At 38.2% G+C, this 27,823-nt stretch overlaps 2 protein-coding genes and 1 long non-coding RNA gene across 4 annotated transcripts; 1 reads left to right on the forward strand and 2 right to left on the reverse strand.

The window, feature by feature from the left end:
* Positions 1-235: 235 nt before the first annotated feature.
* On the reverse strand, positions 236-14,686 carry LOC103866905 (BEACH domain-containing protein C2). 2 transcript variants are annotated; one of them, XM_018659103.2, is made up of 32 exons: positions 14,453-14,686; positions 12,217-14,199; positions 11,096-11,880; positions 10,130-10,882; positions 9,626-9,760; positions 9,251-9,355; positions 9,006-9,119; positions 8,828-8,904; positions 8,568-8,649; positions 7,956-8,282; positions 7,175-7,773; positions 6,768-6,852; positions 6,411-6,605; positions 5,696-6,244; positions 5,467-5,610; positions 4,905-5,384; positions 4,558-4,700; positions 4,330-4,399; positions 4,141-4,224; positions 3,961-4,017; positions 3,794-3,862; positions 3,627-3,713; positions 3,416-3,532; positions 3,104-3,253; positions 2,925-3,009; positions 2,714-2,834; positions 2,484-2,580; positions 2,287-2,400; positions 1,828-2,200; positions 1,020-1,756; positions 809-931; positions 599-646 (listed from the first exon to the last, which is right to left on the reverse strand). In XM_018659103.2, exons 2-32 carry the CDS (start codon positions 14,147-14,149, stop codon positions 599-601), a joined length of 8,838 nt encoding a protein of 2,945 aa, XP_018514619.2. In that variant the 5' UTR covers positions 14,150-14,199; positions 14,453-14,686. The 2 variants fall into 2 exon arrangements, with proteins under 2 accessions (XP_033146966.1, XP_018514619.2); XM_033291075.1 differs by lacking the exon at positions 14,453-14,686 and having other exon boundaries at positions 236-646; positions 12,217-14,149.
* LOC103866904 (cytochrome P450 76C3) lies at positions 14,451-18,933 on the reverse strand. The gene is made up of 4 exons (XM_009144903.3): positions 18,412-18,933; positions 17,271-17,787; positions 16,783-17,061; positions 14,451-16,216 (listed from the first exon to the last, which is right to left on the reverse strand). The coding sequence occupies exons 1-4, from the start codon at positions 18,810-18,812 to the stop codon at positions 15,878-15,880; spliced, it is 1,536 nt and encodes a 511-aa protein (XP_009143151.1). The 5' UTR covers positions 18,813-18,933; the 3' UTR covers positions 14,451-15,877.
* LOC117133926 lies at positions 14,451-27,386 on the forward strand. The gene is made up of 2 exons (XR_004457999.1): positions 14,451-14,674; positions 25,904-27,386. It is a non-coding gene; the product is annotated as an uncharacterized LOC117133926 (long non-coding RNA).
* The last annotated feature ends 437 nt before the right edge of the window (positions 27,387-27,823 follow it).

Below are 27,823 nucleotides of genomic sequence, written 5' to 3' on the forward strand. Positions count from 1 at the left end.
ATTAATCATTAGTTGATTCTATCAGACAATTATAAGAATTTATTCTATAAAAAACGCCTTTCAAACATATTAAACCGTCTTATGAAATCCAGTGATTTTAATGATATATATATATACAAATATATTTCAATTTTTCTTTAAAAGTCTTTAGTGATGAACTTTGAAATATCAGGATATAGACTCTTTTGCAATATACAAGATTTAGTTAAATGATTTTGTTCACGAGGAAAAATAGTGTTTCTGAATAAATGAATATAATAGAATTCACCACAAAACGCCATTTTCTTACAGATACCAAGCCGAAAAGTACAAATCTACAGAAAGAAGCAAAAGAAACAAACTCAAGCTTTGGTGTGTATATAACCGAGTAGCCTTTCATCTAAACCATCTCCAAAATAACTATGGAGCAAGAAAACCAGTTGCCCCAAGAACTGGAACTAAACATAATTTTACATTATGTTACACACGGCAAAAGACAGACCAAGACCAAGACCATGTCCATCTCATTTTAGGATTTCTACAGCTTCCGAGAGTATTCAAACCTGATTTTACGCCATCCTTTTTTTTTTTTTATCAAATAGGTTTTGATTATATTATCTCATTCCCACCCAAGCTTCAGCATCTGATCCACCACCTTTAAGCTTAACTGCAAGTCACATTTGAAACACAACGTTTTACCAACAACTATAATGACTAACGATATCAATTATTTGTGCTTATGATAAACTAATGTAGAGAACCCATCAGGGATGATGTTTCTATGCAGGCTTTACTATTATATGAACCAGGCTCAAAATGGTAAACTTACAGCCGGATCTGTGAAGATTATCAACTGTTTATCTTCCGTGGAAACTAAGAGGTTTGTGTTGTCAACGTTCAGAGCCAGTGCGGTTATATCCTGCCCTTGGCCAAGCTTTAGCACATGGAATACCTACAAGACAAAGTTGTTTAGACCCAGATAATAAACACCCCTCTTGGATTAGTTTACCCCTTATCAAAGGAGTTCAGATTTGTTGTACCTGTAGTGTGTATAAGTTGAGGAAGCAAATTGAAGGAGATGAAACATCCAGTCTCTCGATTTCTTTGCCATCTTCGTTACTGCTCGAGTAATCCATGCTGGAACATGAGTTCATCCCAATCAAGGCGTTTTGACCATCCATGGACATTTCCATGCAACTTATGCTACAAGAGAAAGGAAGTTTCGCTTTGGCAATCAGAACTCCGTTAATGGTGAAGACGCTAATAGAACCCTCCGAGCTACTCCATGCCATTATAACTCCATCAGATGAAATGCAAAGAGAATTAGCTGTCACACCAACCAATCGTCTGATCAGTCTTCCTTTTCTTATGGAATGCAGTAGAACATCCGATGACTCTGAGGAGGAAACAACCACTCCTTGATCTGAGCTGACACAGCAAGAAACTACTTCTCTTCGGTGGCCACGGAGCACTTGTATTGGCCCTTCAATGCGACATTTTTTGCCTTTATTTGCCAACGTGTTGTTGGCCACGTTCGTGTTGTTTGCGGAGGAAGGCGCTCCAGAGCCAGTTGATGGCTCAGACACGCTTGTTCGAGAAGTAAACGCCTTGTGAATTCTCCACAGCAAAACAGTACAGTCCCGTGAACCAGTCACAAGGAAGTTGTTATCTGGAGACAGAGCCAGACATGTAACTGGAGCGCAGTGCCCAAAAGCCGTTTCCAGAGTTTTTGCTCCATCAGATGAGACTAGCTTGATACTATTATCCGCATGTCCACCTATAAGAAACACACAAGATTTCTGTAAATACATTACCAACACACACTAACTGGGACTGCTTCCTTTTTACCTGTAATTATTTCCCCATCGCTTGTAATAGCAACTACGGACGAACTTCGGATTCCTGATGTGGCAAACGCCTGTGCCTGAGGAAATTGCCAGTCATCGGTTCCGGAACTAGCTGGACCCTTGAACATGCGCATCAATGATCCACCGCTAGTCGACGTTGCTGTTGCCTTCCCGTGATGAAAGAGGAAAGGAGTACCTTGACCATCAGGGGTGTTTGGTTGCCACTTGTGCTGTGCAACACGAGCTGCTGGCACGTTCATGTCCACAATCACAACACTATCTGAAGATGCCTGAATGGCTGAGGCTGGTAAGTTGCAGCGTTCCGGATTTTGGACACCATATGGTTTTATCTCTTTTGGATTTCGAAAAATGGTCTGCCAAAAATTCAAAATAACGGTCATGGTCAAATAGCAAATTTAGCAACGAGCAATTGCAAAACCAAAATGACAGTTGAAGTTACCTGCATATGTAGGACATCTTTCAGTGGCATTCTTTTCATGTGAGGAATAGTCAATAGCTGTGACGGTGTTTGCCCAAAATAAGCTATTTGGTCTTGCGTAGCACGTTGTTGTACCTTCATTACATATTCACAGGTAAGTCACGAAAACATGTATACCGTAACTAAGCAACTCCAACAGTATAAAAAAATTGCCTTACCGGGTCTGTGATCTTGTCAATATCAACAGTCCCCTCGTAGGTAATGTAGAAGAAAACGTTATTTGCCATTATAGCTTCTTTGCCACGTTGCTTATACCTAAATGAAAATACAAGTAAAAGTACAAAAAAAATTAGACTATCAAAGAAATTGGTTGTGATTGCGGGACACTCAGTAAAAGAAGGCAACTAAGTTATGGAAAAACGTGTGGGGGCGGGGGAGAAAAACCTACCCAAATATGAGATCAATCCATTCATGCAAATGTGCAGATACATGCTCGCTTTCAAGAGCCTTTCGTTGCTTATGTACAAAATCCACTGGGTTTTTGGCCCAAGGAGGGAGTTTTACAGCATCTGATAGACACAAAAACACGCATCAGATAACGAAAATTTCACCATGCCAGGCATAAGTTTTAGCTGTGACAAGGAAGGGAACCACAATACCAAGCTTTTCTCCCAACTGTGTTGTACCAAAGTCGATTGAATTTTCGTTGGTGAGCACCTCGGGGAGATAAAACATCTCTGGAACCTGCGCAAAATTTAGTGGCAAAATATGGATGGGGCAGCTGAGAAAGAGGCGGATAAATAAATCTACCCGATGCTTCAGGGAAACCAATACTTACCAACTCTTTCACATCACTCATGTCTTCTAAAACTCCATTCCATGTGGCGGGAATGTCTGAAAACATGCGGTCTGCATGATCAAACTTTCCACCTTGAAGTTGAATTGACAGGGTTGTGAACGGTTCAACTCTTGCAAGATAATACAACACCTGCGCACATGAGATAATAATGCCAACATATCAAAAGGTGTACAAACTCCATCCAGCTACATCAAAAATAGTATCATTGTCTTTCTTCCAAGATTCAGAGGAATACAAAACTTTAAACTGGGAATGTAGTTGTTGCAGGACATTATATACAAGAGAACTTACTGCTCCAGCACTTGAGTAATGCGAGCCATAGTGAAATTTAGGGATGACTGGATCTTCAAAGCTAGAATATCGCTCTTGAAATTTTTTCAGCCGCTCCGGGTTCAATGCACCAATTGGCTGAACATACACAGACCCAAATCACAATAAGATTCTCTAAATTTATAAGCCATCATATACAGGTCTAGAAGAAGCAAACTGCAATGGAAACTACCTTGGAAAGATCTCTGAAGGTAGATGGATTTGAAAAGTCCAGACTTTCTGAACTGTTGTCAGAAATAATCCACGGGAAAACAGGATACTGCAGAGAATAAGATATTTTATTAAGGAAGAAACGACATTGACAAGTTCACAGAAAACGCTAAAGAACACAAGATTTACCTGAGTAATGTCATTGTAACTACGACCAGCCAACGTGTTAAGCCGCATTAAGTATTCGAAATTGCTAATCTGCAGAAATCGTCCAGATAGGGATCTTTCGTTGATAACGTTATTCTCATAAATGGATAAGAAAATTTCATAAGTGCGAATGTGCTGTTTATCAGTACCTCCCATCTAGCCCAGCGCTCCATTAATTGAGTTCTTCTCAAAAGCTGTTCCGGCCTCTATTGAGGTATCAATATATGTAAGTTTTGCAGCAAAGGATCAAATCCCTCATTGAAGAACAATATGGACCAAGAGTAATTCAAAAGCTAAACGAAAGAAGATAATAAGGAAAAACTATAAACCTGAGTTGCTAGATAAATATTGTTTAAGTGAGGAGGTCTTGCTTGAACGATGGCTCGATATGCATTTTTTCTTCCTTCAGTATTCTATGGTGTTAAACAAGAAAATTGGTTACAGTATACGGAGACCTGAAATAAACATGGTTGGAACATACATATATATCATACGTAGAAAGGGTTTTAGATGCAGACCCCAAAATCAAAGAAGAAGTTTGAACGGTCAACCATAAAGAGTTCCAGGGCGCTCCTTCTCAAAAGATATCTGAGAAATAATCAAAGATAAGATCACAGTCACTAATCCTGGGCGAATAGAAATGGAACACAACCCATTGAGAATGAGGAAGAGTTAACCAAAAAACAATAAATGTAGTAGTGAATAAGAATATACGAGCTAAACAGAATTTTAATGATGATCTTTACCTTCGGCTATAAATCTGATGAAGAGAAGACATTGGCCAACTACGATCTTTTTCTTGGCCGCCTAATTGAGACCCATCTGAATGATCAGTCATATTCTGGCTTTCGCTGTTGTCAACAATAAAATTTATTCTCCGTGTTGTAATCTGAGAAGGCAAAGTAGTATGATTAGCAACCAGAAATCTATACAAAACAGAATATTTGGGAATTCTAGCCAATTATAAGCATGCCACAGTTCTTGACTTCGCTGCATCTAACTAGTCTAATGGGAATTCTAGTATCCAACTTCTCTCTCTATTCGTGTTTGCTAATTGTTGAAAATCTAAAACGTTCAGGTTAGTCAAACATACTTGGAAGGTTCCTTTCACAACCCTTAGTGGCCGGACCATAGATGTGGGGAACTCAAGAAGGATCCTTTCATCAAGTTCACTAGGAACAAAGCCAGCTGCTGCTACTGAAGAATCTCGGGCCAGTTCAGGGTCATTCGAAGGTCGAGGATCACTAGTTCCTGCAGAAGTTCTGGATGCATGCTCATGTGATCCAGCTATCCTGTCTTCATTTTCCCTTCTATGTTCTTCAGCATTGACTTTGACATCAAGATGATCACCCTCTCCATGTTCATCATCTTCATATGCTATTTCCATCGATATTACATCAGCAGCAAGAACAGGGGGATCTGATGGAGAACCCTTGCTGGCATTATCACTTTTAGTATCTGCCTGATCATCATAGTTTGCTGCTGCCCCGAGGTGATCAGTCCCAGAATAATTCCTCCTTATACACTGTCTCATCCTCGAAAAACTTTCCATAGAATCAAGTTTCCAGAAAACCTGAACGTTTAATTATATCACGTCACTCGGAAAGTTCTCAACATGTGTTAAATTAAAAAAAAAAAAGGTAAAAATGACTTACACGTTCCGGACTGCATAACTCATCTCCAAAAGGCCCAAAAAAGCATCTCATCTCTACCAAGTAACGAATTAGTTTGCGCCAACCACGCCCTCCCAAGCTTAGGCGATTTGCGGCTAAGATATCATCTTGCAGACGCCTATCAATCTGGTGAGAAGTTGAACCAAAAGGAGTGGGTCAGAGTATGCACCCTTCAAAAACCAATAAAGTATAACATAAGCGCAAAGCAAACCTCTGATCTTTGCATATTACGTGCCAAAGCAAAACTTGCAACGAGTACAGCAATAAATTTGTAGGACAAAGCATTGAAATCTTTTCCATAAACTGATTTTGTATCCACTGGTTGGAGACATTCCATCCATGCCACTCCCATAGCTTCAGAACTGTTCCATCTCTGTAAACGCTCCATGTCACTGATATTTCTCCGCTGCGCAGAAGTAGCCATTGCAACAGCACTTAGGCCTCTTCCTGAACCAATCTTTGCATTCCGTTCAAGATCTCGGGCAGCTGCCAGAGCTGCCGCTTTTGCAGCAGCTTTATCTCTTGGTCGAGGTGGTATGTTATTTTTTGTAGCCTCCAGCGGTTTCTGGAAACTTGAAAAGGTCTGGAGTTTGGCACTCTTACGCTCAAGCATTGAAGAGTCGCGCCTAAGATGTGAAGGTGTAGGAGGTGGCGGCGCTTCCCAACCAGCTGCCCCTGCAGCTATCATAGCCAGAGCCATTGCAGCAGGTGGTGATGCAAAAGCAGCAGCCCACTCCGGAGTAATCATAGAAAGAGCACCCTAAACAGATAGATTTGGATAGCTCAATACAATAAACCAAGAAACAAAAATACTAAACCTAACATAACCCATAAGGTAAAATTTTAAGAGCTCAAGCAGCAACTAGAAATAAATAATGGCCATTCTAGAAACATATAACTAAGGGAGTGTTAGCACTTTTTGCTACCTCGACAGGGAGAGCATCAGCAGCCAAGGCACGATCATCAGCGACAAGGGGATTCATACCATCAGCAGTGGCAAGTTCATGGATACCAGCCAAAAGTGGTCTCCATCTCCGGAGGACTGCAATAAATGGTGGTACAATGGCCTCTATATAATGCTTACGGAGTGGTTTTCTGTCTCTGCTGATAGCATGCCATACCTATAAAGATTTATGAAGAAATAAGTCCCCCAAAAAAAAACGAACGAAAGGATAGCATAAGAAGCAAAATAGGGGAAGATGTTTAACAATCCCTATAGCAACATGAAGATTGGAGACCAGAACATCATTAAGCATGCCAACCAGATTTAGGGAAGAACTAACCTCAGAATAGAGAACACATGCAGTAACCAGTACTCTCTGCCTCTTTGAATCGGATATTGGCATGTTTAGGATAGGAGAAAGCACACTGTGAGATTAAACAAAAAAAGAGTCAAACTTATCCTAATAGGTGTTCAAAAAAAAACTTCTCCTGATAAACAGCAGAACCAGGCCAAATATCCATTGATAACTAAAATCAAGCATTTGATACAATATTTAAAAATTCTTTGCAATTAATTCAATAGAAAATACTATATGCCACGTAGTAATCATCTTGAGTGACCCACAAGTGACTTGGGAACACAATTGAACTCAGAGCATCATATTGTCTCGGCTCCAACACAAAGTATCTAAGCAGATGTATAACTAATTGGCAACAAAGGAAGAAAGATAGATGTCATTCACTTTACCTCCACAATAACGCTGATCGTGACTGTCGCATAGACATCTGAGAACCGCTATCTAGTGAAATTGAATTTCCAGAGGAGCGTTCAAGACTTACGTTTCTCATCAACATATTATCTTCGCCATAGTCTTCTTCCCTCATAGACAGAAGCACCATTCGAAGCATGCATAAGAAGGGCTGATCACTGTCCAGTAACTGGTATAGGGATGCCATCCCTCCCATCCCAGTACCAGATCCTCCACCTATTCCAAGGCCACCTCCAAGTCCGGACTCATCTAGCAGCAAAGCTTGAAGCATGGATACAGATTTTTTAACCAGAGGAAGTTCAATCCAGTTTCCATGAGAATCTTTTTCTAAAGTAGACTTCCAAGAGTCCGAACCACTGCCACCACCACCAAAACAACTATTTTTAGAAGGAAAACCAACACCATACCACAATCGACTCCTGTACTTCCAACCCTCAGCCAAATCCATGGCACAGCTGCCATATGAAACAAAAGCACATGAAACAGATTCATAGGGCTCAGCTGCAACGGCAGCAGTAAGGCGCTCCATAGCGACTGCAGAAATCTGTCCACTTGCATCAGCCATTGAAGCGAGTATCTGAAAGAAAAGAAAAGGCAAGATAACTTGAGTGTCCATAACATAAAAGTGTACGAGAATCCCAAATAACGAAATTAAAATTTGATAATGTATATAAAATGAAGTATTAATAAACTAAAAAGCTGACAAATTGGAAAGTCCAATTTAGAGAAATTAGGCGTTTGAGAATGTTCTCCACTTACATCTAACGGGACCTTTCCCGAATCACTTGATACTGAAGCGCGACTGCTAGGAACCTCTGGTGATTCCCCTATTGCTGTCAGTGTGCTTGTGCGATTTTTAAGGGGCGAAACGAAAGACAGAGGAGACGGGGAGGCATCAACTGCATTTGCTGCACAAGTTTGTTTGCTTTGTAACCGCAAATGATCTTCGACAAGCATCAAAATCACGATTGCATTTTCCACCAGGAAAACAGAAAGCTGTGCAGCATTATCTGCTCCTGCCTTTGCATCTTTTGGCGCTAGACCCTCTGCAGCAACACCAGCAGCTGCTGCAGCAATAACTTGAGTCTGTTGAGGGAAAAAAAAAGATTATGTAGGTAAACATCTAGTTCTATCCCAGTAGAACAAGACAGGTGAACACACACATGCTTAGAAGATAAATATGAGGTAACCAAAAAAGCTTTACAGCAGTGTTTGCTTGCAAGCAAACTCCCAGGGATGTTATATAAAGGTCTTTTCAGGAATGGAAGGGTTTGTCTATATATGGAACTTCGGAAAGCATAAAAAACCTTCATTTTGTGGTCACCTATATAGTATAAGATTAAACAACAAATTGTGAGGAAAAGGAGTTACCTGAGCCTGTAGTTCTCTAGCAGCAAAGTCTAGCAATCCACCAAAAAGCCGTCTTTTGAAAATTGGTAATGACTCCTCGCGCCTTCAAGGAGTAGAAGGTTAAAAAAATTGACAGGGAAGAAACACTAGGGTATGATAAAGATCAGCAAGAGATATGACATAAATAGATGATCGTACAAAATGCTTGAAATGTGAGAAATTCACATAGCACAGAAAAATACAACAAACATGAAGGAAAAGATTTAGAAAGCTGGAAATACCTAATTCTTTGCTCCCCAGTACTCGAACCACCAACAATAGAAAGCCACTCTGCACAATGAATAGTAGCCTCGATATCCTGAAAGAAGGAAATAGACGCCGCAAGTAATTATAACTGAAACAATGTAGCTTGCGAGAGGGGTAAGGTGTAACCAATGGACAGTTAAAACAAAATTCTACCTTCCAACCATCCTTCTGCCGCATTGAATGTTCCAACATTATGATCAGGAAGTTGTGAATCATATCTTCAACCTCAGAAGAACCGGCTGAAGCAGAATGCTTCCCTGCATCTTTCTGTAGACACAATAGTCAGAGCTGTTTTTAGGACATGCTTCTACAATTTACGCTCTCTTTCAAAACATGTAGGCATAGCTAAAAATACAACAAACAAAGGAAAAGATTTAGGTTCTAAGGTTAGTGAGTACCTCATAGTTCGTGATCAGTATCTCCAATATCCACTCAGGCCATTCTTCCATTGTTGTCAGACTGCTCCTATTTTCTGGATGACTGCAAGCCAAAAAAAGAAGATCCTGACAAAACAAAAAGGGGAAGTTCAGAAAGTTGGTCGAATGCGGAGGATACTGGACAAGTGATGCGTTTAAAAATAGTCCACAAGATAAAGTTTCAGGCAATTAATTTGAAGCTTTATTAGTCTTCCTGACTTGTAGAGTATAAAAATGCTCGTAGTATTTCTTAGTAGACTGAAATTTATACATCCCAGAGTTTAGAGTATCTCAAGCACTTTTACTAACGAAATTTGTTCCTTGAAAGTCGGGAAATATTTCAACTATGACTTATACCTGAAGTGCTCGGCTTTGGAGATTCTTAGACGCAAATGGTAGAGACCGCAGGAGAACCAACAAAAGTTGGGAATGTTCAAAACGGTGACCTGAATCATAAAAGTTAAGGCCATCCTCTGTTGATGAAGCATTAATCTGCAAGAAAGCACCCACGCCCAGGATATGATTTTAAACCTCACAACAAAATCTAAAAGAGTAATCAACGTAGACCAAATATATTGTTGATATAAAAAGAACCGCACATAACAATACCATAGTAAATCATGATGGTCAGTATATGGTAAAAAAGATAGTATTTCTTAGAGCCGGACTAAAACCAACTTTCAACAAGTTTCACACCTTTTAGCAGTACAAAAAAAAACAAGCACTACGTTTTAAGCAAAAGAACTATGCAGCAACACACCGAGACTTTGTACCATTGCAATCAGGAAAGAAACCTTACATACTTTACGACTGGAATGTTCATACACAAATTAAACAAAATGGAATGTCAAGAGTACATACCGAGGCCCCAAGCAAAGTTGTATAAACATTGTCAGTCATCAGCCTGTTTGGAGCAGCTTGAAATGCTTTCAGCAAAGCAAATAGAAGCAATGCAACTTTATCATCAAACATTGTTCCCCCATTTTCATGGAGCCCACTACCCAGGATATTACTTGTCACATCAGAACGGCCCCCCAAATCAAATGTTAGGTGCCCACTAGAAATTAACGCACCAATCAATCGGATGATCCCGACCACAACAGCATCGCTATTGTCAACATTGTACACGTTATTTCTTGCATTATCAGCACTTATTGAAAGACTTATACCACCAATTTCAGACGATATTCTCTCAGTATTTTTGAAATTGGAAACGGAAGCGGAGTCACTATCACAAATGACAGGTGCAGATTTGTCCTCTTTTTCTTGTTGAATTGACTCTGATTCATTCAAAGACCCTATATTATCATCCTCAACAGAATTTCCATCAGGGCCACAGAGGTCAATGTTAATCTCATTATCGAGTGGATCAGACTCCAGCTGTTTTACCGAACCAGACTCGTTGAACTGTCTCTTTTCACTTTGATCAGAAAATGACCTTGTTTCACTCTTGCCAGCTAAAACATTTCCCTCACCAGTTTTAGCTTCTCTCTGCAGCAGAACAAGAAGTGTTTCTATCCCACCGGATGTTATAAATACCTCCGCAAACATAGTCGCTCTTGCAGAATTTGGCTGTACAACCAATCTATATATAAGGTGTAGTACCCTCGCAACCTAAAACACGAAAAGGTCGAAAAGTGTCAGAAAACACGTATTTTTCAATTAAACTGGTCCTTGTCATTTATTTCCTAACTACCAACACAAGAAAACTGCAATTTGTTCGAATATTCTCTAGCAACAACACAGGAAACGTGCAATCTGTTCCGAGTATTCCCTATTTCAATCGTCTAATTGTGATTACTGAAGAACACTAAAGAAAACTGTTACCTGATTTGGCTGTGGACTGTCAATTATGAAACCAAGTAATCGACGGAGGTCATCAGCAGCTAAAGAAGGAGATGCTGCTCCCATCAGAAGTTCAATAATGACCAGAAGTTCATCAATAAGAGCGTTAACTTCCCCCATTTGACGCGTATTCCCGTCAAGAGGAAAACTGGTCACGGAATCCTGCTCAGAAATCATCCAATAGCATCTTCGACAGCCATCCAGAAGCAGCTGAATAGCATCAGCATCCCTCATAGCTTTTGCTTCAGTGAAAACCATATCTTGAAGAGATGACAATAGCTTCTTTTGGAGTCCATAATTGCACAAGCTCCATATTTTCAAATCTAATAGCAGTGTGCGGAAGAGCTGCACTTTAAGAACATGATTGATCTTCTGAGATTGGCACAAGGAAACAATAGCAGCAACTAGCTCCTCTTCTCCTACTGCATCATGCTTCCTATCAAGGGATGCAAGTGAGTGTAGAAGATAACTCAGAATTCGGGCCAGAATCTCGGGTCCCTGATTACGACACAACTCTTCATTGTTCCCAGGATGTTGAATAGCAACTGAGATAATTCTAAATACAGGTGCAGCAAGAGTAATTGTGGACAAAGACAATGGATTGTTTCCTGGACATGGCTCCAAGCTATCTTTATTCACGTTGCTTACAGTCAGAGGAAGCAGTGACATGGGTCCTCCATGAGCTAGGGCCCAGAAGGACTCCACTGGCTTCATTCTCGTGGCAACATAAACTTGTCCAAGGACCTCAGCTGGTCGCCTCAGAGTGCCTTAACAAAGGAAAGAATAAAAAGCAGATCAAAAAGATTTGTTCAAGCTACAGTAAAAAGTCAAAAATGGCTATTTCCCGTCTCATAGCTGGAAAAAGAATCACAACTTTTTTCGATAATGGAGAAGAAGCAAAATGACGAACGGAATTTATGAAGGGAAAAGAAAATCATTGACAGAGAGAAAGAGAAAATCAAAGACAGAGATAACGAATCAGCCATAAGAATCTGATAACATATAATAAAGCATATCAAAATCATTTCGGTAATTAACGTTATCAATTGTTTCAAAGAGCATTTTGATCTTAAACTTTATTAAAAGGGAGTATATATAAGCACCTGTTGCTCCAGAAAGTGAAGCATCTGGGCAAAATCGCCCACTCAGCAGACAAGGGTGGTAAAGCAGGTGAATATATCCTCCGATCTCTGCATCCAAAAGACTACTTTCATCTGCACTATTACGTACATGTTCGTTTGTAGCTAACCAAGGGAGGCCTGCCCCATTGCCGAAACAAGGCAAAACATCCCCACCTCTAGAAGCCAAGCGCGCCATTCTTTCAGGACCAATCGGTTCCTTAAATATATAAACTGGTCCCACCTCCGCAAACAGAGGACACTGACGACGGCGACGTTGTAGGCCAGCCATAGTAGGAGGAGGATTTGTACCAATGCAACAAAAAGAGAGAGGCTTGGATATACGAGGAAAATCAAAAGGACGACTTTCATACAAGGATCCATCAACATACAGCCGTAATTCACTCTCTGCCTTCCCCAGAAGTCCTTGCTTGCCGCTATGCTCGAGGCCAATAAAATACCAACATTGAGGCTTAAATGCATGGGTAAAATGCAGCGAGGACTTCCTTCCTTTCCCACTACCACTCTCAACCACCAGAAACTGAGCATGGAAATATGCTTCTATTCCCTGATTATCAGCGGACAAAAAGCTGAACAAACGTGGCATATGAGCAGTACCCTCACCAGCGAGTGCACTCGCAGCCGCTGCAGCTGACATTGCGGATGTTTTCCCTGACTTGGCAGCTGCGGCAGCAGCAATTGCAGCTGCCGCAGTTGCAGCATTTAATGTGTCAGCAAATGATTCAATATAGATCCATGTTGCAAACGCGTACCCATTTGTAAAGGGCCACCGACTTTCTCCGGGACCAAGTAAACCAGAGCTTTCACCATCAAATTCAAAAGTACAAGCAGGTCCCCTTGACTCCTTTCCACTCATTACCTTCTCCAAAGCAAGCATTAACGGACTTGACCACGCTGTTGTTAGCGTGGTTTTTGTAACCTCAAGCCACATGTGTAAATCATCGACACTAAGGGAGTGCCCAGCTAAATGTTGAATGCATAGAAGTAAAACAGCAGCAGAACTCCATTTCATATCAGCGTCCTTGGAAATAACCTCTTTCACTGATCGCAACAAAACCCCTAATAACCCTGCCGTCGAACACATTGCTCTGTTTCTCGTGCATGACCGTAAAATAACAAGCAACCCCCGAACCATGCGAGTCCTCGGGGACATAAAGTGAAGGCTATCACCTAAACAAGGTAGCCAAGGAATGAGCTCACCAGAAACAATTGCAGCACGGGAGTTTAACATGACGCTAGGAGGGTTACTATCTTCATCCTCTTCAAAGCTCTCAACACCACCCATGGTGCCAATAAGCGAATCAACAACAAGGAACGCAGTGCTCTCGGGGTCCTCTCCAGAGTCAAAACTCTCAATACCGCTGACAACGTTCTTCAGTTTGTCCAAACTTTCAGGCTTTCCCATGATGGCTGAATCCACTAGATGCAGTAGTTCCGGAGAAACATTTGAAGTTGTCGCCTTTGGCTTGGGCTTCTGCGGGGAATGAACTGGGGAATATCCAGATCCCGGATGGTTGATAGAATCCAGGCTAGTTGCAGAAATGGGCTGAGTCATGGAATAAGAAGCCTCTCTCACTGGTCCATCGCTAGAAACTCTGTCACTTTCCACATCATCCATGGGCATCAAATCATACGCCTCCTGAGTCCCGGACAAGTGATAAGCAACCCCTTCGGTTCCACCAAACTCATGGTCAGATTTTGAAGTGCTTCCAGGTTCCTTAACGTCACCATGTGACATGTTTACAGACTTCTCCTGATCTCCCAGAGAAACTTGTTCAAAATCATCATCCTTGAAGTCTCCACCAGCTGAACTGACCCCTTGTAACGCTGCATCAAACGCCTCTATAGGATGATGACCAGAAGCTTCTGCGAGCTTTCTCTCATCATCTTCTTCCATTGTTTCAACTTACGGAGAGTACAGTCATACACAGCAACTTTATTTCTCACCTGCCACGTGTTAGACATCAAGATTCTAAGTATAAGCTTAAGCTTGTGAGACAAATACATCTGATATCGATTGAGCAATGCAACCGTGACTAAAACCTAAGAATCGAATCAGTTGGATCTACTAAACAAAGTACACGCTCAGGCACACAGCGAACACTAAATCAGAGATGCAGATCTTAAATCGATTAGGAAGATTTCTAAATTTGTATCGAAAACTATATACACATTCCGCGAATCGGAAGAGAATACGTACGGATCGGAGCGGAGGAAATGTTCAGATTAGCGAATCGGAAGCGACTGAGATGAAGTCCAGCGAATCTGGACGGGGATACTCTAATCCTCAAACTGTAGAAGCGAAGAATGCGAATGGTTAAGCAGACGATGGAAGTAAAGAGAGAGGGGGAGACGATCGGAGAAGGGAGGCGACTTGGGCGCGCGGGAGAGAGAGAGAAAGAAAGGAGAGAGAGAGAGAGAGGTTGTGTCCGATTCAGGATTTAGCACACATAAAAGTCAATTAAACATTAAATTTACAAATTTTCAATCAAGTATTTGTTTCGCTGAAAATGCAATCATGTTAAGTAAATGTGTTTCTTTATATACATTGTGGGCTTTATAGTAATATATGGGCTTTATATTACATAGGCCCCATATAAGCTTGGAAATCTGGGTTCTTCAAGCCCTAACCACCTCATGATTAAGAAAATCTTACAAACATGAACAGGGAGTGCTTGAGATGATTTCCCCTATAGTAAAAGTTAAATTATTAGTTACAACTTACATCGTTTGTGAAGTTATAATGGAACAGTAAAACTATTACTGTGGCATGATTTTTTTTCTTTGACTATTACATTGATATCTAAATATACTACTCTTAAAATTTTCAAAAAGCCAAGAAATATAGTTTTTTTTGTCAAAGGAAACATAGTTAAGATGAATATTATAATTTGATCCAAAAAAAAAAAGATGAATATTATAACATATTTCTACGGAATTTAATTTTTAGTGGATTGAGTGTTGAATATAGTCTTAAGAAGTCATGAACATAATACACTTTAGAATAATGTATTTACGAACTAGATAATTCAGAAACATTTTTATATAGCATTACTTCGAGTGATCATGATCCATCAGTTATGCTTGAGATATGACAACAAATTTGGCCTTGAGAGTGTATGCATATGTATTGTCTATGTGGATTAAAATATGGGAGATGATGAGAAAACCTAATACGAAGAGAATTGAAGAAGCAAAATATCACAATCCCGAAAAACAAAAGACAAAAACTGCACAGAATCTGCATAATCAACAACTGATAAATTGATTATTCAGTGAAGATTTAGCTCCCCATTTTGTCGTGGTAATTGACTCTCTTATATCTAATAACGCAAGAGGCGGCGATGACCCTCCTACGAACAAGATTTACAAATCCTTAGAGGATGATGAAATTATACTCAACATTGTTTTGTTCGAAGCATGTTGTTCATACGACATTCATTCAATCTCTTGCGATTTTTCTCCAATATTTCTCTGTTTGTTTATATTGTGTATGTTTGAGTTACAGTTATAGAAATGCTAAGAAGAGGATTTATGCATGTAGCACAAGCACTTACACAGGTTTTCAAGCAACTATAAGTGAAAAAGAAGTCTCATTATAAAGAAAATAATAACATGAAAAATATTAAGACGATGATGTAGGTTTCTTTATGGGTACAATGCAGAGAGGTTTGGCTTTATGTAAAGTAAGACCAAAGACCTCACTCATGTCCATGTTTCCAGGGACGATGCCGTCTTGAAGTTTCCAGTCAAAGGAGTAGAGAAGAGAGGCAAGCACCATAGGCGTTGTCTTCAATGACATTGAGATTCCCGGACACATCCTTCTTCCTGATCCAAACGGTAACAGCTCGAAGTCTTTGCCTCTTACATCGATTTCACGCAACAAGAACCTCTCTGGCTCGAACTTCATTGGATTCTCCCACACGTTCGAGTCTCGTCCCATTGCCCAAACGTTCACGAGAACCTGATATTCAAACCCATAGAAGGACCGTTACTATTCAAACCGATCCAAAGTATTGGTTTCACGTATATTTCAAACTAAACATCCCAAATCCAGTCCTAAACTGAGCAAAATATGATTTAGATTTGAGTTTTATTCAAGATAAGTGTTTATGATGCATGAATTCTTTCGCTTAATTTTTTTAATATGCTCAACTTCATACTTTTCATTTACCAAATATTGAATACAAGGATTTGATTCCACAAGAATTCATTCAACCATAGAAAAAATGAAGCGTTCACTCATAAAAAAATCAATGGATCAAACTTTAGTGTGTACTCTTCCAACCACAACTAGAATGAATTCATTTCACAACTCATAATGTAAACTTGACCAAAAGCCATAGTAATCAACTTTTATTTCTATTTAAACCGAACAAAACCAAATAAGGCTAACAAGCTGAAGTTTCTCTCTTTGTTTATAGATATCAAACTGCATTCAAACTAACAAAAAAAACATATACCTAACCAAAAAGCGCTAGTGTGCATCTTAAGTTAGTTAAAGGTTGATGAAACGAGTATGAAATATACCTGAGAGTTCTTTGGAACGAAGAAACCAAAGATTTGGACATCAGATTCAGATTTTCGTGGGATCAAAGGAGCTGGAGGATGCAATCGAAGAGTCTCTTTCACAATTGCTAGCAAGTAAGACAGCTTAGAAATATCAGATTCTTGAACGACACCGTTTTCACCTATCACTTGCCGTATCTCACTCTGAGCTCTGACCATCTTCTCCGGGTTACGGAGTAGCTCCGTCATTGCCCACTCCATTGTACTAGAGTTTGTATCCGTGCCAGCAACAAACAAATCCTGTCACAAAAATAAGCCTAGTTAGTTCTGGGCAAATTATCCTAACCCCCGAACGAGAACCAAACCAAACTGAAAAACGAAACCAGACCCGGACCAAAATTTATAAAAACTCGAACTATTCCTATTTCTCTTAACCCGAAAAAACGAACGTACCCGATATCCGAAATATAATTAATTTTTGTGCCATGTGGTGTTTAGGCGAGACTTACGAGAAACAAGTGCTTCATATCATTAATGGTGATCTCTTCTTGGTTTTGCTGTTTAATATCGAGAAGGGCATCTAACATATCGTTACTCGACGCCCCTGTCTGAGACAATCTTTTGGCCACACGATCATCAATGAATTCTTGGAAAACCCTAAATAGCTTCTCTATGCAGAGCGTTGACTCTTTTCGACTTCCTTGTAAATCAAGAAACCTCAGAAACCGGAAAAAGTCTCCTGCGTTGGGTTTCCCACAGATCTCCATAAGGTGAACCACCGTTTCGTGGAACTCGAAAGACGACGAGTTAGAGTTATACGTGGCCAAATCAACGGAAAATAGAGCATTTGAGATTATATTGAAAGATGTGATGAAGGAAGCACGAGCCATGTCTATAGCCTCTCCTCTCTCGCAAAATGTGTTTACTAAGCTCAGAAGTTCCTCCACCTTTCTTATCCTTATAGATTGAATACCGTCTAGGTTTTGCGGTGATAATAAATTTTGCACTATTATCTTCTTCAGAAACCTGAACATGCATACAAACAACAAACATAACTTCAACAGCGTCGTGGCTATTGTATATGTAGTAATCAAACTAAAAATGTATATATCGATTGGTATGGGTTTTTTATTCATGTTTTAGACTCTGTTCTTTAAAAATTATACATTTTTAATATTCAGTCTATACTTTCAGGTTATAAGTTTTTTAATTTTTTTTTTTTGAATTGAATGTTAAATTTAATTCAAAAGAAAAATCCCTTATTACAATAAGTGCAACCTATTTTAGATTTTCAAATTTGTAAAGAGAAAAGATCTTCTACTCCTATCTCTCCCAAATTGCATCAAACGAAAAAAATGAATAAGAACTTCTATCTTGTGCTAAACCACTATACCATTCCTCCTTCATACTTCTTGTCACCCTTCCTTCTTATCACTGTAAACTTGTTTCTCATCTCTTTATCAATCCTCTTTATCAAAAAGTTTTTTAATTTCTCGCATATAAATACGAAAATCATTTTTTCTAAATTAAAATTTATTTAATTTCTACAAATGATTTTAAACACAAAGAGTTTTCTTAAAAGGCATGATATTTATAGATAGATTAATTCGATCCAGAAAAAAAAACAAATATACAGTTATATATAATTACCTCCAACGAGCCGATGCAGGAATCCAAACAACGGAATGTTTATGATGGTCAAAGGCTCGGATCGGGTCGTTAAAGGTTCGAGCAGACATGACATGGTCGTGTGTTTTAAGTGCCTCTTTAGCTGCTTCTGGTGAAGATATAACCACTGCGGTTGACCTTCCAAGCTTTAAACTCATTATAGGTCCATATGTTTTCGAAAAGACAGCAAGTGAACGGTGAGGATTGAAGCCGAGTTGGAATATGTTTCCCACCAATGGGAGTCCCGGAGGACCCGGCGGAAGTGAGCCTTGGCCATTGCCGCCGTAGCTGGAGTTCCTCCGATTTCTTGCGGTGGAGAAAAAGAAGAGAGTTACAAGAAAAAAGAGGACCGTAACCACGGCCGGAATTATTGAGAGTTCCATTGCACGGCCTGTTAATAATTTGGAGAATGGCTTTATATTAATATAACTCCATCACACATTTTTTATTTTTATATTAAAAAATTATGAGCCGACCTTGTGGTCTAGTGGTAGTGGACGGGCTTTGGATACAAACATATTCTGGATTCGATCTTTCTGCTGCAGAAACTAAGTCACATTGTTATGCTCACCACGGCTACGGATACGTTCCGGGAGAGGGTCTGTCGTGGATTGTACCTCCCACCCGTAAGTTAGGTCTGCGTCTTTAATAGATCCGGGTTTAACTCTTTTCTTTAACAAAAAAAAAATATTAAAAAATATATATTAGAGATATTATCTAATTTGGGGAGGCAAGTTCGCAAACTTTTCACGATGGTATTAGTTGTTTGGTGATTTCCATTATAGCACCTAGAGACTACAACTAAACTAGTGGATACTTTTGTTTCTTGTCAATTGTCATGCACATTCACGGAACGTTGGAAGCTTAGCTTCTTACCTAATTTCTGGCATACCTGGAAAATTTATGATTCAAAGAAATTTTAAAATTTTAAATGTTTAAACGGAGAGACATGCATTTATTGTATTCATTTAGTAAAACTATAGTACATATTGACACATGGGCAATCAAGACATCATCAGCCTCCAGGGGCGGACGTAGAGCATGAGCTACGGGAGCACGTGCCCCCATCTACTTTTGAAATTCCATTAACAATAAACTTGATATTTGTATAAGTGCCTTCAATAAAAAATTATGTATAGTGTAAATTTGTGTGTGTGCCCCCAACTAGTCGTGATCCTAGATCCGCCCCTGTCAGCCTCTGTAACTATGCATTTAGTTACGACACCAGTCACTGAAGGTTTCAGTTTCTATATGATCTCAAGACACGTTTTCCTATAATTATTTTGTGGTATAAGGTGCATATAAGTACAATTGAGCGAGTACAAAAGCAAATCACAAAAGTGAAAAATAATTATTTGTGAAATTTTTATTTTGTCATTTTCGTGTGAATTTGAATTTCTATTGATCCATCTCCGGGATTGGTTATGCTGCTTGATATTGGACTCGTTGCTAATTACCTTTAAATCTATTGATCACCACATGTATCAAATTAATTACGGTTTGGCAGCTTAACCATGTGTTTAGGTGTACGTTCCTCTCTTTATATAATGTTAGATTTATTTGTTCAGTTGTTAGGCTGGCACGTTAAGCTGCTGAATCTGGTTGTCTTTGAATGTGTATCTTGTGGTATTTGCTAGTTAATAATATTGAGATTGACCTTGATTAAATCCTCCAACAGAAGAAGAAGTGGAAGCAAGGACGCTTGCCACACAAGAAGAAGAAGTGACCAAGGAGTCACGTAGAAGAAGAATCTTGGAGCGCAAGAGAAGGAGGAAGTTACACAAGAAGAAGAATAAGAGTAACTAGTTAGTTGGTAAGCTAACAAAGTTAAGTTGAAGTAGTGGAAGAGTTAGTAAGAGTTGTTAAGTGTGTAAGGTTAGTTGGTTAACCTTACTTGTAAGACTAGTCTAAGCATGAGTAGTGTGACTTGTGTAAGAGTGTCTAGGACCTAGAATAATGGGTTAAAGGATGGATGGAGTTAGTAGAGAAAACTACTATAAGTTGTGTTGAATTGTTGTAAGATAAGATATCCAGGTCTAATAAGAAAATATTTGGAGAAAGAACACTGTAGACATACAAAGATAATCTCTCTTCTATCTCTACATGAACAAAGACAAACGAGAGACTAAAGAGAGTGAGTGTGTGTGTTTATGTTATGATAAAACACAAGTGAAAACAGAGTGTGAGTGAAGTAAAACAGAGTGAGGGTGAGAGAAGCTCACCAAGTATGAACAAGAGAAGAGCTGGCCATGCCTGAGTGATGAGAGGCCAAGCCAAAATCACAACAGTTAACAAGACGACTAAAGTGTGTCAATCAAAATCTTGTGTAATGGAAAATTCATCCCTTTCCCTTCTTAACATCCATACAGTTAGTTTCATGTGAAACTCTTAAGCTCACTTAGCAGAGAAAATCTGAAGAAAGTTTGTGAGTAAGTTACTTGTTGGGAAAAAAACAAGATACTTTTCTTCATTTTGTGTAATTATATGGACAAGGCAATTGAATCTTACTCTTTTTAGTTTAAAAAAAAAACAATGGATAGAAAAATTGTAAAAATTTGGTTTAAAATCATATGCAAAAATCTCCCTCTTTTTTTTTAAATATCATGACTTTAGGAGAATATAGTTCTGCAAGAAGAGTCCTCATGATTCAATTTCAAAACTCAGAACGATTACAGTTTTAAGCAAACAATCAAAGACATAGGGACAAAAATGGTGGTGGAAGAAAGCCTAAACTCAAAAACCTCACGCGGCTTTTGTTGCTTCTCCCCTAGCAACTCCTCGTCTTCTTCGCCATGGACAAAAAACAAGCCACCAAAGTAATCATCTTCTCCTTCTGGGTTTTCTAATTAGCTCTCCTTCGTACTCTGTCTCTAACTTCTGTTACTGTCTCTTCATTAAATTGTAATGGAACTTTTGTATGTGTTTAGGTTGAAGCAGCCCCTGTTTAGACTAACATAAACTTTTTTTGGAATAAGTGGAAACATATGAAATCTAGTTGTAATACATTCAAGATAAAAATTGTTCGTGAATGAGATGGAATCAATGGAATGGAACATAATTAAATTCTAAAAATTACTTTAACTAACTTTAGATATTGGCTAACTTATTTACTCCAGTCAAATAGTATATTTGTTAAGATTTTAAAATTTATTATTATTTATCGTTAATTAAACAAAATTTAGCAACATCTTCTCCTCTATTTAAGCACTCGTACGTTTAATTATCAAACTATCAAATGAAAGGTTGCTTCTCTCCTAGCATGTACTATCTACTTCATCATTGTTATATTATATTAATTTGTATTTTTGAAAAATATATGAAACACTGTAAAGCTTTAGTTACTTACATTTCCTCCAAATTTATTTCTCTATTATTTTTCCCGATGAATCATGATTTATACCCACATCCTCCAAATTTATTTCTCCATTATTTCTTACGATGAATCATGATTTATACCCACAAACTTATCTTGTTTTTCTATTGTTAGTTAATTTTGATATTCTTTTAGCAATCGTTTTGATTCACTCTAGTCTAGAGTATCAGAGTAATTAAGTTAAGTAGTGCATTTTCAAGTCCACTACATTTTAATAATTTAATTTAGATTATAGTTACTTTCATAATAGACTGCTTTTTTTTTTTTTGATCAAACAACAGCTTTATAAATCATTAGTCTCTATAGCTGGAAAAATTGTTTACATCAAGCAATACCAAGGCCAAACCGGCTAAAACATCTGCTGCAACCATATCAAAACAAAACAATGAGATATAACACCATAAGATAGGAGACAAACACAACACATAAACAACACATAATGTCGCTGAGTAGTCCTCGAAACTCAACACCAATCGTGCTAAGAAGTGAAATGAAGCTTTGGGAATTAGAGAGCACAAGTACTGGTCTAACGCCCGAGATTGAAACCGCAACAGAAGCAGCTTTAACAATCAGAAGTTCGGCATCACAAGCAGAGGCGACAAAGCACCAAATGGATGAGCCTTTGAACAAAACAAACATGGAAGCATACATAATCTTGGGCACACTACTCCCTGTAGCAGAACCACTCAAACCGAATGGAATATATGGGAGGCAATCATACTTCACAAAGGATAAACAATCCAGAAACACTGAAAAGATAGAAACAACAAGTGTTTCCTTACGAATCTGCCACAAGCGATGAGGAAGCAACTTTAAACTATCATTTGATGGAGTGAAACCAGAAACTAGACTGCATACTGCAGAGAATCGCACAGAGGCGAGCGTGCCGTAACAAGGCACAAGATAACACTCAAAGGACATCATGGAAACAAGCAAGATAGAGACAGAATGTTTCAAATCTATAACCTGCAGGGATGTGTCCGGTAGAAGGATTAATGGGTCCAGTGATGGCGGTGAACGAGATCCAATGGTGGGGGACATGGTGAAAACAAGAGAAGGGTGAGCTTCATGATAAGAGGTGATGGAGACAGATCTGCCTACTGCAGTAAGGGGTCGTATGAACACGACAATAAGAATCACCAAACCAACATCTTTTAGGAGAAAAGTCTCTTTGAAGATCTGGCTGCTCAAATCTATCTCTCTAAAAGTTTGAATTTTTAGATCTAGATCTGAAAAGGTGAGAGTAAGGACAGAGACGCAAACAGAAGTGGAAGAGGTAGTAAATGCTGAAGTTAGGTCTGGTGGCTCTGGTGGGTCTGGCGGTTCCGGTGAGGAAACGCCGGTGACGGCGGCGGCGGTCATCAGAAGAAGAACGAAGGTAAGCTTCTATCTCTCTCTCTCTAGTCAAATCCTTTTTTTCAACATCTGTAGTTTTCATAATAGACTGCTTAAAAACATTAGACTGAAGACAAAAACATGTCATAGAATCTACATAAACGTGATCCTCCAATAAACCATGCTAATTGTACCCAAAAAAAAAAACAGAAACCTTACAGTGGCACTTATAAACCTACCAACTCCAACTAACTGTTTAAGAAATTATTACAAATAGCAAAGCTAAACCCTTTCAAATAGCAAAATACATCTCAAATCATGGATCTGTTCTCCAGTGGGTGTCCACCAATTTGTAAACCTCAATGAACAAATCTGGAAACCTACCATTGAAGTACTCGTAGAGCTCACTCAGATTGTTCCTAACATCAGGAACATGACACATCAGAAAACTTACAATTAGAAAAATTGTATGTGCTTTCTTTTATAAATGATTTGTATATAATTAAACATAATTGGTGCCCGATACATAAATATGCAACATTTAAGATTCAAGGAAACATGATAAAGATACTACGAGAAGTATTAATCAAACTCGTTAGTAATAGAAAACAGATTGAGATCTATACAGTGAGATCTAAAACTATATTGTAAAAAGAAAAGACTTGTCATTTCTAGTCCGTTACCATGAAAGATTCAACATTTATGTACTAAAAAGGAGATCAAGTGATTTTGTGAGGAAAAGATTATATAATAAAGGATTTAATGTTATTGATGATATCTAGAGATTTTTACAATCTGCCTCGTAACTATTTAAATGTTCATTCAATTTTCTCGTAAACCATAAGTAACGATCAAATAATCATTCATTTTTTCTTCAAAAATCATGGTTAGCCATTATTAACGATATCTAGATACTCATTCAATTTCCTATAGATCATAAATATCGACATCAATATACATGATTTGTTTTTTTCTTCTCTTTTCTTGATCAATTTTTGTTTGAGACTGAAGCTATCAGTGTTGATCCCTTTATAGATTAAGATATCTAAATTTAAATTTCATATCACATTTAATGTTACAGCATGATATCTACAGATTTGTATAATATGCCTCGTAATTCATGGTGATGTCTAATTGTTCATTCAATTTTCTTGTAATTCATGAATAATGAATGATGTCCATATACTCATTCATATACTGCCTCAAAAATCATGATTAACCATTATATCGTCATCATGATAGTGAAGCTATTGGTGATATCTAGAGATTTTTATAATCTGCTTCTATTATTTAAATATTTTGAAAACTTAATGGACCTAAACAAAGAATTAAGGCACATAATAAAAGAATTTTTAAATAATTGAAAACGAAGACCCATTAAATTAAAAAAAAACTTAATGGACCCAAATTAAAAGATGTTTAAATTACAAAGTTCTACGCTCTCAATTACTCTCTCACATTCAAAAAAATTAAAGGAATGGACACAGAACCACAAGATATCGTGAATCAACATGCACTTAATCTAGAGGATATGCTATTTGGAGATGTAGGAAACGTATCTAATATAGTGTATTGCCGTCTCTATAGATCTAACTATTGTATCGTCGTCGCTATAGATCTAATTAGTGTATCGCCGTCATAATTAAGCTTATAGGTTTTCAGATTTAAATTTCATAGGAAATCTCGTATTAAAAAGTTTTCGATTACTGATCTAATATTGGATTTCGTGCGTCGATTCGAGTTTCTAATTATTGATCTAATATTGGATTTCGTGCCTTGATGCAGTGATTCACGACATACTACAAGATTCCAGAGAACGCTGGATCACTGCAGCGGAGTGGCACCAGTCCAGTTCGGCTTTTTGATTTGCTTCTTGGCCTTATCGGATGCATTCATATAATTGTGTTTGACATCATTGTATCGTATCAGTTTCACCATAAAACCATATAACATAATATATTTTGTTAAACAGAAAATGCGCAGATAATGATGATCATATTAGTATAACACTGCATATTTAGTACTTACCCAGCTATGTACAGTTAATGCACAAAGGTTGGTCTGACTAGTACATCGGGATGTGGAGATCTCCTCTGCGGTACAAAGCAAAGACGAAATCTCCAAAGTCAATGGCATACCCAATCGACAGTCTGATATGAAACCTAATTTTGTTGCTCAGTAAGCTTGAGTGGAGCCAGCTGTTGTTGTCCCTCATTGATTCATTATCGACCCGGTAAAGACCTTGTTCATCTACGACAATTAGCGTAGGATTTATGACTTAGAATAAGTCCGCGTTGAGCATAAGGTGATTCATCTCCCAAGCCTGTAGCCACCTTTGTGTAGAATCGTCTGCAAAACGTTTTTTCAAAATATACATGTCGAATCTCCTTTGTATAGATCAAGATGTTGAGCATGAACATCAATGTAATTTTTGGAATGTATATACCTTGATCTTATACGATTTGATGCTGCAGGTTGAGCGGCGGTTGATTAACATTCCTGTCGTCGCTGCCTCCGTCCATTTTGATTATGTCACCGGAGAGAACTCGTACTTTTTTCTCCCACCTTAGAATTCGAAATTAAGTTCTTTTCATCGACTATTCTGAAGTGAAGAAGTGCCATTGATACTATCTTCATTTGGCGGTATGCAAAATCTTTGCCAGTGCAGATTCCTGGACCAGCCTATATACATATACAACCAAAGAACACAAAACATCTCAGGTAGTAGAAGAGAACGTCTTCACTCTTAACAACCACATCTGGGAGAGAGAGAGAGAGAGAGAGAGAGAGAGAGAGAGAGAGAGAGAGAGAGAGAGTGTGTGTACAAACATGAAAGCTTATGAATTTGAATGGTGATTCTGGTTGGAACACGCCATCCTTAAGCCATCTCTCTGGCTTGAACTCCTCAGCCTGTTGTCCCCAAATATAAGTCATCCTTCCAATGGCATAGGATATGTAGTAGACATTACCCTTCTCTTCACTCTATGTCCATTTGGAAGCACATCATCATTCTATGTACACCTCGTGTCCTTTAGAATGAAACCAAAAGAAAGTGTTAAAATCCTCATTGGTTTGGATCAATCACAGAAGAATCTTTAAAGGAGTGGTACCACAGGGACAGCAGTGTAAAGCCTCAAGGTCTCAGACAAGGCCGCATGGAGATACTGCATCTGATCAAGAGCCTCTTCATCTATACTCTCAACGAAACCTTTCCCATCGGTTGTTTCCTCATGACTCGACGTCACGTCTCTGATCTCTCATACTATTTTCTCCTGAACAAGTGGGTTTTTGCAGAGCATGTACAAGAACCAAGAGAGAGATGCAGCGGTTGTGTCCTTCCCAGCGATCATAAAGCTCAAGATTATATCCCTCAGATACTTATCATTCATCCTCTCTGGATCTTTCTCCCTCTCCACCAGAAATCTCGATAATATATCCTCTCTAATAGCCTAAGTACAAAGCCAAAACATTTTTGGTTTTAACATTCAATCAAAACAAGAGGGTTGAGAACTTAAGAGAGAACTCACAGTGTTCTGTTCTTTCCTTTTAGTGATAATGAGTCTATAGACAAACTTATCTATAGTAGCAATGCTCTTCTTGAGCCTAGCTTGTGATCCGATGTTGAGAAACCATTTCAGCTTCCAAAGCGGATCGATGAACCTCAACCTAGTTGCATCGTTCCCTCCCTTCGTCGAAAGCCTCCCTACATGAATTTGTTGTTGATCTTGGTTCTTAAAATTACCTGAAGACCGGTTGTTCCACAACCTTCAACAGTGAAGTAGCAATGCACTAAAGACTTGTCATTTCTAATCTGTTACCATGAAAGATTCAATATTTGTACACTAAAAAGAGATCAAGTGATTTTGTGAGGAAAAGGTTAGAAATAAAAGGTCCAAAGATATTTTGAGGAAAATGACTTATCTTTTCAAATCTTTTTATGTCTTTGATATTGATTCATGTTCTTCAATCAAGAAAAAAATCAGTCAGATCTAAATCTATATTGTGAGAGGAAAAGACCATTTCTAGTTTGTTACCATGAAAGATTCAACATTCGTACACTAAAAAGGAGATCAAGTTATTTTGGGAGGAAAATCATGTTTTTATAAAATACTAGGGTCAGCCCGCCCTACGGGCGGAATGTGATCTAAATTATTATTTTTTGTATGATTTTATGATTTATGTTTTAGGTTTGTATTTGCAAGAGATATGTATGATACACTACAAAAAAAATCATATTATTTCACATAAATAGTATCAGAAAAAATGATATATTAATCTTTGTTAAGCAAGTAAAGATCAATTAAAAGATATATTGTATTTTCATATACATGTAAAAATATGCAGTGTACTCTAAATTTTAAAGAATTTTAATTTTTACTATTGTTTCCGTTGTTCTTATTAGAAATCAAAGGTTTTATAAATTAATAAAAAGCTTTTAAATTTTCATTAATGAAATTATTTTATATTTTTAGTGTTTGTTGTATTTTTATTATAAAAGCAAGTAAAATAAAAAAACTTGTCATTACAGCTGAAATTCAATACATAAATTATGAATTATGTTTCGTTATTATATATTTGTTTGAATGTGTTGGTAATTTTTATACATTTTTATTGTTTTAGATAACGTGAAAATGAATCAATTTACAATTTGTTTACTAAAGTTAGTTAAATAATATAACAATCTAA

The sequence above is a fragment of the Brassica rapa genome, chromosome A05 (genome assembly GCF_000309985.2).
Source record: "Brassica rapa cultivar Chiifu-401-42 chromosome A05, CAAS_Brap_v3.01, whole genome shotgun sequence".
Taxonomy (NCBI): Eukaryota; Viridiplantae; Streptophyta; class Magnoliopsida; order Brassicales; family Brassicaceae; genus Brassica; species Brassica rapa.

Coding starts and splice junctions, on each gene's coding strand:
- LOC103866905 (XM_033291075.1), bottom strand. CDS start 14,149: ATGGAAGAAGATGATGAGAGAAAGCTCGCAGAAGCTTCTGGTCATCAT. Junction 8,650..8,827: donor ACTGGGGAGCAAAGAATTAG/GTATTTCCAGCT, acceptor TACTCCTTGAAG/GCGCGAGGAGTCATTACCAA. Junction 1,757..1,827: donor CGATGGGGAAATAATTACAG/GTAAAAAGGAAG, acceptor TGTTTCTTATAG/GTGGACATGCGGATAATAGT.
- LOC103866904 (XM_009144903.3), bottom strand. CDS start 18,812: ATGGAACTCTCAATAATTCCGGCCGTGGTTACGGTCCTCTTTTTTCTT. Junction 17,062..17,270: donor ATATGAAGCACTTGTTTCTC/GTAAGTCTCGCC, acceptor TTTTTGTGACAG/GATTTGTTTGTTGCTGGCAC. Junction 16,217..16,782: donor TCGTTCCAAAGAACTCTCAG/GTATATTTCATA, acceptor TTTGAATATCAG/GTTCTCGTGAACGTTTGGGC.